Source organism: Ananas comosus, linkage group 6 (assembly GCF_001540865.1).
Source record: "Ananas comosus cultivar F153 linkage group 6, ASM154086v1, whole genome shotgun sequence".
In the NCBI taxonomy this organism is placed as follows: Eukaryota; Viridiplantae; Streptophyta; class Magnoliopsida; order Poales; family Bromeliaceae; genus Ananas; species Ananas comosus.
The window spans coordinates 40,306-51,839 of record NC_033626.1 but is presented as its reverse complement, the minus strand read 5'-3'; the positions used below and the strand labels follow the sequence as shown (position 1 = coordinate 51,839).

The 11,534-nt window shown below is 39.6% G+C and overlaps 2 protein-coding genes across 3 annotated transcripts; both read left to right on the top strand.

The window, feature by feature from the left end:
• LOC109711566 (glucan endo-1,3-beta-glucosidase 6) lies at nt 2,205-6,423 on the top strand. 2 transcript variants are annotated; one of them, XR_002216644.1, is made up of 3 exons: nt 2,205-2,522; nt 4,141-5,494; nt 6,058-6,423. XR_002216644.1 is itself a non-coding variant. In XM_020234698.1 (2 exons), the coding sequence occupies exons 1-2, from the start codon at nt 2,233-2,235 to the stop codon at nt 5,264-5,266; spliced, it is 1,416 nt and encodes a 471-aa protein (XP_020090287.1). In that variant the 5' UTR covers nt 2,205-2,232; the 3' UTR covers nt 5,267-5,531. The 2 variants fall into 2 exon arrangements, 1 of the variants encoding a protein (XP_020090287.1); XM_020234698.1 differs by lacking the exon at nt 6,058-6,423 and having other exon boundaries at nt 4,141-5,531.
• Nucleotides 6,284-10,284, top strand: LOC109711565 (4-coumarate--CoA ligase-like 9). The gene is made up of 6 exons (XM_020234697.1): nt 6,284-6,419; nt 7,542-7,968; nt 8,220-9,078; nt 9,170-9,315; nt 9,556-9,623; nt 9,815-10,284. The coding sequence occupies exons 2-6, from the start codon at nt 7,552-7,554 to the stop codon at nt 10,071-10,073; spliced, it is 1,749 nt and encodes a 582-aa protein (XP_020090286.1). The 5' UTR covers nt 6,284-6,419; nt 7,542-7,551; the 3' UTR covers nt 10,074-10,284.

Genomic DNA, 11,534 nt, shown 5'->3' with positions numbered 1-11,534 from the left:
CTTTACAACTATCCAGTAAAATAAAAATACAAAATAAATCACTTTAAAAGTTTATTTGGAATTAATTTCATATCTCTTATTTTCCTAAGTAGTCTTGTCCTAATGTCCTAGTGAAGAATAAAAAAATGGGAACTTTTTTTTAAAAAAAAATAAAAGCTATACTAAGGATGATTGGAGCTGAGCATGAAGGCAAAAATAAGCCAATATTCTAAAAACTAGTTTGGTAATGCATTTCTAAAAGCATTCAATTTTAGTATCTAAAAATTTAAAAGTATTTTCAATTTGCATCGGTTGTCATAATTATATTTTAATACAAATAGAAATGAATTGAAAGTACTTTCAAATTTTTAAAATGATAAATTTTGATGCTTCGGCAAGCACTTTATTAGACTAGGCCCGAGTGTTTAAATTAAAAGTGTGTAAAACAAGTTGCAATATTAAAATAGAAGAGAAAAATGGTGATTGATATCCGAACTTCTAAGTTTAAATTCTAATTAATTCATATATATTGATATTGGTAAATATAAAAGAAACATTACGAAATTCTTTATCCTTCTGTTTCTCCTTTCTTCGGTAAACCCCACTGGCTTACTAATGTACCTTTTATCTCTCAACCACCATATATATATATTTTTTTTATTTTCTTTCTTCGTTTAGGTGTTACGGTGGCCCATTCTTTCGTGTGCATAAATAAACTCTGGCAAGATATAGTCAAGATGCAGATAGTTCTCTAAAACAGCGAAAAACAAGATCTTTAATTTTTCTATAAATTTACAAAAATATTTTTACGTTGAATCAAGCATACGAAAAAATAAAATAATTTTTTAATTTATTTTATACAAACCAAACGTCACCTTATTGTATTTGGCTATTTGCGAGTTTATTCTAAGGTTTGCATTATATTGATGGGTTCAGCAACTCATCACCGTACAGCATTAAATTACTCCACACCCCACTTTTTTTGCCATGTTCAATTTCATTAGTAGTACTATGGGTCCCAAAACCCTATTCTTATATTTTCTTAATATGTTAGTACATTCTTTTTAATTAATTTTTATATACAATTTAGGACTATATTGCATACAAATTATTACATCCCAATAATTTATAGTCTCAATTTTGGTACTGCCACCACATTTTATTTCAAAATATTTTTATACTTATAAATTTTTTGTATGTCAGCAAATATGATACCAAAAATATTAATTAGTTGACACATGCCATCAAAAAAATCACAAGAGATGAATGACGTTCACACACTGTAATAAGAAAAGCTTCATGGGCACCTAAAGCATTTTTCTTTTCTTAATCTTCTTTCTTAACCATTTTTTAAAATTTCTCTTTTTTTTGGACTTCTTGTAATATGCTGTGCATTACTATTATTCCAGTAATAATAAATATTTGGTTCCAGCCTAAATAAAGGTACAGTCCCCAGGGCCTGCCTATCTACCAGTGGCAGAGTGATAAGATGGTGGCGGTAGGAAGTAGCCTTTCTTTTGTGTTCTTGGGGTCCTCATCTGGTCCTTTTTTTTTTTTTTTTATTTTGCTGTTGAGAGCTGCACAAACTGCTTGGATTGGTCTGTGTGAACAAGAATCTTATCTTTTTTCTGGCAGAAAATACTCTCCCCCTTTCCATTGCCTTTCTGGCTCCCTCTGCCTGTATTATCCAGCCACCATCTGTGTTCTCTCACTCATCCCACTGGGATTCTTTCTCCACCACCACCCCCTTATAACCAAGAAATGGGTCAGAAATTGTGAGTTTTTTTTCAAAAAAATTTGTTTGTGAGATTTTTGTGTGTGCTATTTCTTCTTCTTTTTTTTTTTTTTCTTTTTCTGGGTTTATAATTTTGAATTTTCTCTAAAGATGAAGAGCTTGTTCTGAATCTGCCTTTGTAAGTTAAAAATCCCCCCTTTTCTTTTTCTTTTTTTTCCTAGATAAATTTATTGCCTTTGAAAAGTTGGCTGCTGTCTTGATGTCAATTTACTCGCATATGATCCCTGCTACTAACTAAAACTCTCTTCTGTTGACTTTTGGGGCTGCTTCCAATTTTCTTCTTCTTTATTTTATTTTTTTTTTCCTTCTGCTGCTTCAGTGTTGTTTGTTCTACTTATATTTTGGCAGCTAAGGTTTGTAAGTTCTTTGATTTGGGATTTGTGTGTGTGTGTGTGTGTGTGTGTGTGTGTGTGTGTGTGTGTGTGTGTNAGGTGGTGGTGGGAGTGGTAATCTCTTTTATGTTTCTGGTGATATCTGTGAGTGGGATTGGAGCTAACTGGGGGACACAAACCAGCCACCCACTCTCACCCACCACAGTGGTTCAGATGCTGAAGGATAATGGGTTCCAAAAAGCTAAGATTTTTGATGCTGAGGAGGGGACTATGAGTGCCTTGAAGAAGAGTGGGCTTGAGGTGATGGTCGGCATTCCGAACGATATGTTGGCGACGCTCGCGACGAGCTCCAAGGCGGCCGCAGATTGGGTGTCCAAGAATGTTTCTTCATACATAAGTGATGGTGTCAATATCAGGTCCCCCACACTCTTCTTCCTACAATTATTTATTTTTTTTATTTTTTTTTTTTTTCCAGTGGATGTTTTGAGATCTAGATGGCTTTCTAATACAGTATGCATCAGTGTTAACTTGGGATTTAATGAAACAACACAGCAAACACAGTAGAGTGTGAGCGGCTTCCCTGATCTAATTTCATTTGGAAGAGATGGGTTCATTTGAACCACCATTTCTCCCTCCGTTTTGATTATTTAAAAGTCTACAGATAGTTTAGATCTGCTTATTGGATGCTGGTTTTGTGGGGTTTTTTTTTTTTTTCCTTTTTTTTTTTTCGTTGCAGAGTAGAAAGGTATTTATCTTTGCTAGTAATTGGTATGAACACTTTAAGAGATCCTCATTTTGGGACTTCGTAGGGTTCTGCTTGAATTTTCACCTTTTGTATTTAAGGAGGAGAAAAGATGTTTATAATCTATCCCTTAATTCTGGGAAAAGATTAGCTGATGATGGTGACATGATAAGTTGATTTTCGTGGAAAGAAATTATAGAAAAGACGTTTATAATCTATCCCTTAATTCTGGGAAAAGGTTAGCTGATGATGGTGACGTGATAAGTTGATTTTCGTGGAAAGAAATTATGTCGATTAGTTTCAAATACTTGAATCATGACGGAATTGAATATGAAATCACATGGTTGCCTTCGCCGTGATGATGTTCTTTATACGTAGATTGACATATTGCTCTTGTCAAAGTTAGAGGAGAAGTATATACTCAGGTTTTCACTTTTTTCAAAAGGCATGTATCGACTGATCACTAAACACTCTGTTCTATTATTTACTCCAGCTCTTTAACCTGTTTAGTTGTTCTCTAGTCATCCTCGGTGCTTCTATTGTTGCCCATGAACTCAAAATTGTGACTTTGGAGTATTGCACTTGAAATGTTGAATGTGCATTTGTCCTTTTAACAAGGAATATCATCAAATTGTAACTATACAATTTCTAGTTAGTATGATCAGTAGGAAATTTGTAAGCAGGGAGGAGGCTCATTGCCTAATATATGCTCTTTTCCTATCTACTTATGGATTATAGTCTACGGACTGATTAACTGCTATGTCAGATTTGAAGGTGTCAAATCAGAGCCTTTCCAGTGATTTAGACATTTCATTACATGATAAACAAAGTTCATTGTTATATATAACTTCGATTCCTTCAGTCTTTTTCTTCGTCTGCTTCACGAAGCATATCTATTAAGATCTTTAGGATTTTCGTGCTATTAAGCATCAACTCTCATTGTTTCAGAGGCTTCTAGAAATCATTTTTATTGACAAAGAACAATCTTGTAGGAATCGGGGGTCGGCCCCTAAGTAGTCTTAATACCACATTTCATGTGCATGATAGATTTGTGAGGTACATAAATTGCAGGTGATGTGAGAGGTGAGGATTTATATGATGTGAGAGTTTAACCTATATAGATGTTTAGTAGCGGGCACGGAAACTAGAACCTTTAAGAATGACCATATTGCATAATCATTACTTGTTAACTTCACTAATAAAGTTACCTTGATGATATTAGAATTAGATGCCCTGCCACTATTTTTCAGTTGATATCACTTATCAAAGTTTTCCTACTTTCTCGTCGTCAGGTACGTTGCAGTGGGGAATGAGCCATTCTTGCAGACGTACAATGGGAGCTTTCTCCAAACCACTTTTCCGTCCCTCCAGAACATCCAAAGGGCCCTCATAAAAGCTGGTTTAAGCAGCCAGGTCAAAGCGACTGTTCCCCTCAATGCTGATGTCTACCAGTCCCCCTCTGGCCGCCCCTCCGATGGCGACTTCCGCACCGACATCCACGACCTCATGCTCGCCATCGTCAAGTTCCTGAGTGACAACGCCGCCCCCTTCACCGTCAACATCTACCCTTTCATCAGCCTCTATTCGGATCCCAACTTTCCCGTCGACTATGCCTTCTTCGATGGGAATGCATCTCCCGTCGTAGACGGCTCGACCACATACACCAATATGTTCGACGCAAACCATGACACCCTGGTCTGGGCTTTGAAGAAGAACGGGTTTGCGAATCTACCAGTAATCATCGGTGAGATCGGTTGGCCGACTGATGGGGACGTAAATGCGAACATCCAATACGCGCAGAGATTCAATCAGGGTTTCATGAACCACATCTCGACGGGCCAAGGGACACCGATGCGGCCCGGACCGATCGATGCATACTTGTTTAGCTTGATCGATGAGGATGAGAAGAGCATACAACCCGGGAATTTCGAGCGGCACTGGGGTATCTTCACTTACGATGGGTTGCCCAAGTACCAGCTCAATCTCGCTGGGACAACGGCGAATTCTAGAGGTCTAGTTCGCGCGAAGAATGTGAAGTACTTAGACAAGAAGTGGTGCGTGCTGAAGCCATCGGCAAATCTTGATGACTCGAGGATCGCACCGAGCATAAGCTATGCATGCGGGAATGCCGACTGCACGTGCCTGGGGTTCAAGACCTCGTGTGGTAATTTGGATGCGAGAGGGAACATCTCTTACGCTTTCAACAACTACTACCAGAAGAACGATCAGGATGACGTGGCATGTGGGTTCTCTAACCTCGCCACGATCACAAACATGGACCCGACCACCGGGACTTGCAGGTTTGGGATCATGATCGAGGTCGACTCGGGGTTCTCTTGGAAAATGCGGCAGATCAGAAAGAGGGAAGCTGCTTTACCACTGCTTGTGTTTCTCCAACTGTTCTTGACATTGTTTTAACCATTAAATCCTTTTTTGCTTTCGATTGGTATGTAATTGGGCTTTGGTGAAAATCAAAAAGCCGCAGGATCGGTCTTAAAAGCACTTCTTCACGGGAAAACCCATGGGATGCATGCAGCTGGAGTGCTCAGATATAAGCAATTAAACTGAAGATTTGATGCTGCTTTGAGTAATCATAAGAATGTGGAAGCAGACAGCTAACTGTAACAGTGAATGGACTATTCAGATGTACGTATTGATGCAGTAATTTTTGCCCCTTGTTGAATTGCATGCTCATTGCATTTCCATTTCTTCGATTATGTTTTCCCAAATTATGCTGCTGCAGCATCTGTGGAAGCATTTATTTAACCATAGCATGCTTTTATATATGCTTAACAAGCGTGGTGGACTGATCTCACATACACATTCATTCCTAGGTAGTAGGCAAGCAAATGCTCACTTAATTCCACCATGCACGCAATAAGTAAGAGAGTAAAAAATGAAGCAAGGAAATAACAATGAAACAAGGAGAAGCTAAGCAGAAGCAAACAAGTAGTGTGAAGATAAAAGTAATACAAAGTATGATAATGTGAGCACATGATACCCATTGCTCTGGAACACTTTGCGAGTGATTCAGGGATTGACTACTCCTTTGGCTAGCATATTCGGTACTTGTGAACACTCCTCTTCACATATGAAACAATCCCACGTATCTTGTCTTCTTGAACATAAAATCACAGTTTTTTTTCTTTTTTTTTTTAATCCAGTTTACTTGGAGCTAGTGATGATGCGATTCTTATGTATGATTTTAGTAGAAAAACAATATGGAGGGGAAGGTTCTATACATATACAGAGAAAGGCAAGAAGAGGAAGGAAGAGCCACAACGGTCAGGCATGAGGAATTGGAGCTCCACTTCCACCTGGATTAGCATATGGTGCCGGATCAACATTCCCATAATCATCTTCACGTAGCATCAAGGAATTTTCGCATTGTCGCATCCTGGCCGTTCCATCCTTTAATCCTTTAGTAAAAGGGGCATTCTCGTGAAATGCTTCTGGTTCTTGTTTACATCCGAAGGTTGACGATGTCGACGACACTGGCAGAATAAATAGCCATGACAACAACAACAGCACTAGTAGAAGTGATCTCATGGGCGGCAACTTTACTGCGCAGGTAAGTCACACAACTTGAATGCTTATCCTCGTCCTTTTATAAAGACCATTTAATTTGAGTTCTATTTGTAGTTCCATGCATATTTATATTGTTTGCTATTACTTAGCAACAAAATGGTTACCTAGAAGGAGTAATTAATCGCTCGCACACGCGCATGCGCACACGCTCATACATGCGGTGTGATCTTTGTTCATGATATAAGCATGGCTTTATGTTTTTAACTTAGCTTGTCGATTTAGTTTTGGTTGGTAGTTTCTGTTGAATATAAAAATATAAAAATACTAGACTCTACTAGCTTAAGTTTTTAAAATACATCGATTATTTTATTTATTTATCATGGTATTAAAGTAGTAGGTCTTGAATGCAAATCATGCCAGGCTCTTAATATAATTGATTTTCTTTCATTTACTTTAAGTCTACGTTACGAGTCTATCAAAAAATCATAAGTCCATACGTGAGGAGAATGTTAAATATAAAAATATAAAAATATCGTTCTCCATTAGCTTAAACTTTTAAACACAGCGGTTGTTTTATTTATTTATCAGCTTCAACATATTTGGTTCAATTTCTGGAGGAGACTTCTTTTGAGTTGAGCAGCATCGAGGACCTAATTTTATAAATTCAGCTGTGATCACATAGACAAAAACTACAGTTACTTTACTAACTTCATATTTCTCTATGCATGCGCTAATTTCCAAGTTTGCTGTGAGTCTCCGTTCAAATCATACTTGGTAATTTTTCTGGTGCTAATACTTTATTGAGATGTGCAAAGAGTTGTTAAGAATATTAATAACTGGTTTCTTAATGGATGCAAATTAGAATCCTAACCTCTTGCGAATCGTCCTCATAGGTACAATTAAAGAAGAATGAGCCCGTCGGGCGCCTTTCAACACACCTTAATTCACAAACACCTTAATTTTTTTGCAATCATAAGACCATGATGATCAACCAAAATCGCACCCACCATTTCATTTTGACACGCCAATGGCATTGCTAAACGCCCAACTACCAACCTCTTCACCATCTCCTTCCACTCTTACACGCCCATGTATATATTCTCAATCTCCTCTGCATGCATTCGCAATCCACTCAACAACCAGTGATAAAGCTAAGAAAACACAGGTAAAGAAAAATGGGTGACGCAGCCACTAACAGGAAAGACCAGCACATCTTCCGCAGCAGGTTCCCGGCGGTCCCGGTGCCAGAAGGGGTGACGCTGCCGGAGTTCGTGCTCGAAGGAGCGGAGGGCTACGCCGACAACGTGGCTCTCGTGGAGGCCGCGACCGGCGCGTCGTACACGTACGGCGAGGTGGCCCGTGACACGAGGCGGTTCGCGAAGGCGCTGCGGTCGCTGGGGCTGAGGAAGGGCCATGTGGTGGTGGTGGTGCTCCCGAACGTCGCGGTCTATCCGGCAGTCGCGCTGGGCATTATGGCCGCTGGCGGGGTGTTCTCCGGGGCAAACCCGCTGGCACTGCCGGCGGAGATCAGGAAGCAGGTGGAGGACTCGGATGCCAAGCTCATCGTCACCAACAAACTGATCCACGACAAGGTGAGCTCGATCGTGCTTAATTATCAGATTATACGTACACATGGAGCTTAATTCCCCAAAGAACAAAAAAAATAATGTTATTTATACATTCAAAAGTTGAACATAAATTTTACATTCTATCTATCGAAGTATTCAGACAATTTGGTCGTGCATGACAGAGACTTTCTCGTTACAGCCATGCATTAATTTCGACCTTTATATACTACGAAAACCTTTAAAACCTTCCGAACAAAATTAAATAAATCAAACAGGTGAAGGATTTCGGGGTGCCCATCATCTTGGTCGGGAGGGGAGGAGGAGGCGGCGGGGAGGTCGAGGGTGAGGGCGAGGACGATGCTCCTGATCAGGAGTCGGCCCCGTCCGGGACAATCCAGTGGGCAGAGCTCCTGGACGCCGCGGATCGCGCTGGGGCCGAGACGGCAGTGTCGGCGTCGGTGGTGTCGCAGCGGGACCTGTGTGCGCTGCCGTACTCGTCGGGCACGACGGGGACGTCGAAGGGGGTGATGCTGAGCCACGGCAACCTGGTCGCCAACCTCTCCTCCTCCCTCTTCGCCGTCCCCCGCGACGCAGCCGTGGGCGTGGGAGTGGACGGCGTCACCATCCTCGGCCTCATGCCCTTCTTCCACATTTACGGCCTCACCGGCATCGTCTGCTCCACCCTCCGCAGCAGGGGCAAGGTCGTCGTCATGGACCGCTTCGACCCATGCACCTTCATGGCCGGCCTCGCCCGCCACCGCGTCCACTTCGCCCCCCTCGTCCCCGCCGTCATGCTCGCCATGGTCAACGCCCCCCCTTCTCTCCTCCCCGACCCCTCCGCCCCCCTCGCCCTCCGCTCCGTCATGACCGCCGCCGCCCCCCTCGCCCCCGACCTCCTCGCCGCCTTCCAGCGCAGGTTTCCGGACGTCCAAGTCCAGGAGGCATACGGACTCACAGAGCACAGTTGCATCACCCTCACCCACGGCGATCCGAGCAGACGCCACGCAAAGAAGAACTCGGTCGGATTCATCCTGCCGAACTTGGAAGTCAAGTTTGTCGATCCCGACACCGGCCGATCTCTGCCCAAGAACACACCGGGGGAAGTCTGCGTCCGAAGCCAATGCGTCATGCAAGGTATGCAGTACTTCATGTTTTATGCATTAACATGCAACGAAAGTGTAATGAATTTCTACGGCTGTTAAGCGTAAGTAAATCATCTTCATAGGTTATTACAAAAATAGAGAAGAAACCGAGCGAACTATCGACGATGAAGGTTGGCTCCGTACCGGAGATATCGGATACATAGATGACGACGGCGACGTGTTCATCATAGACCGGATCAAGGAGCTCATCAAGTACAAAGGTTTCCAGGTAAGGGGCATGCATATCTATTCATTGCTCTAATTTGAATCATGTTGGTTCTTCTCTGCATTGCTTGTAAGGACTCAAATATTGCACTCTGAATCAATGCGATCGACACCATTTTCATACATCATCCCGCAATTCAGAGATAAAGATGTTGCAGTGTCCTGTTTGATGCTACGGTCGACCCATTTTGTTCGACGGATCTGATGCTTTTATTCAATTTTTGGTACTTTCTTGTCCGTCCAGGTAGCTCCGGCAGAGATAGAGGCGCTGCTTCTCTCCCATCCGTCAGTTGAAGATGCAGCTGTATTTGGGTAGGTGCACTGAAGTTCGATGAGGGACATTCACCAATGGCTTCGCACTCCAGTCTACTGGAATCTGAATGTTTATATAAGATAAAAGTTTTTGATGGTTGTAGGTGTTTTAATTAATATGTGCTCCTTCTTACTAGCTTTTGCATGCCTCCGTAAAGTACACACACACACTAATGTCTGATGGCACACAGATTGCCTGATGAGGAAGCTGGGGAAGTCCCAGCGGCGTGTGTTGTGATGAGAGCCGAAGCGAAGGAGACTGAGCAGGAGATTATGAAGTTTGTGGCCTCTAATGTGGCCTCCTACAAGAGAGTGCGAGTGCTGCACTTTATTCAATCGATCCCTAAATCGCCATCCGGAAAGATCATGAGGAGGCTTCTGAGAGACGGCCTTTCAGAGAAAAAGGCCAGCGATCTCACCATCAAAGGTTGTGAGAACCACTTCCCATAATAAGGAGACAAAAAATATGCACGCCATTTAAAGCAGTCCCTGGCTCATTGCTGTTTTTCAACACTGGATTTCTCTTTTCTGTCCTCGCACTACAAAAGTTTCTACTTCCTTAGCGGCAGGGAATTCTTCAACTTTCCTACATGTAAGCAATGCAAACAATATAATACTTGCCATTATCTATGCATGTGAAAGCCACTTATGCTTCATGTGATCACTGCCCTACCACGGGACTAGAAATTTGATAAGCTTCCCACGCTTCCAATTGCCTATCTTTGAAGGGTGGTGATTGGGGCCTGCACGGCGCCATGTTCGTTTTGGACTATCACGTTAGTCGTGTGATCAAATAAATTCATGTAGGCTCACGCAAGCTTTTAAATGCTTAGTTGGAAAAAAAAAAGCCTATAAAATTAGAGAAATGATTCGGTACTTTATTATTAAAAAAAAATAAATCTTAACCATTGATTAATAGGGGATAAAGATGTAATTTTAATATTTAGCAGGTAAAAGGATTACAAAATTAGTGCCTAAATTAATTACCCTAATTCAGGCATTAATTAGGCATTAATTTACGCTTTTACTTTAGAAATTTTAGTGATTCTAAAATTTAGGCACTAATTTAAATTATAGAAATTTTAGAAATAACTCTATTTCTAAATACATTAAATTTAAATATTAATTATTAAATATTTAAAATTAAAAAATTAAAATTTAAGTTAGAGAAATTTTGTATTACTATTTAAAAAATTTGTAATGTTGAAAAATATTTTAATTCAACATACTTAATATGTTTAAGAAATTTTTAAATTTCTATAGTTTAGACATTAATATTGTATCTCTTATTTAAAAAAAAATTGAATGTATTTTATATGTTTAACAAAATTGTGAATTCATCTTAGACATCAATTTTGTATTACAAATTTTAAAAAATTGAATGTGGGCCAATATGTAAATTCAACATATTTAATATGTTTAAAAAATTTTAAGAAATTTTCTAATTTAGATATTAATTCTTTATCACTATTTAAAATATAAGCTGAAAACAAATAAAATTTAAAGTTTAGAACATAAAAAGTAAATAGAAACCTCCAATAAATTTAAATAGTATTGTGCAATTTAAACTAACCAATAAATAGATTTAGACTGTATAATTTAAATTTTAAACTTATAATAAATATCTAGAGTTTTACTAGAGTAAATAAAATTAAAAATATAGATAAATTAAATAAATTTATATTGAACAAATCTAAGCTATTTGTATATTTTATTAATTTGATCAATACAATTAAATTTGATTTATTAAATTGATTTTGACTCTCATCTTTAAATTTTTTAAATTTTTAGTTGATTTTTAAAATTATAGTTTGTTACCTTTTGGTTTACAATTAGCTTCTTAACTTTTATTATTCATTTTAATTAAATTAGTATCAATGATTTAAAACCCGTATTGAACCGATTGATTTG

Coding starts and splice junctions, on each gene's coding strand:
- LOC109711566 (XM_020234698.1), top strand. CDS start 2,233: ATGTTTCTGGTGATATCTGTGAGTGGGATTGGAGCTAACTGGGGGACA. Junction 2,523..4,140: donor AGTGATGGTGTCAATATCAG/GTCCCCCACACT, acceptor TCTCGTCGTCAG/GTACGTTGCAGTGGGGAATG.
- LOC109711565 (XM_020234697.1), top strand. CDS start 7,552: ATGGGTGACGCAGCCACTAACAGGAAAGACCAGCACATCTTCCGCAGC. Junction 9,316..9,555: donor TCAAGTACAAAGGTTTCCAG/GTAAGGGGCATG, acceptor TTGTCCGTCCAG/GTAGCTCCGGCAGAGATAGA. Junction 9,624..9,814: donor GAAGATGCAGCTGTATTTGG/GTAGGTGCACTG, acceptor GATGGCACACAG/ATTGCCTGATGAGGAAGCTG.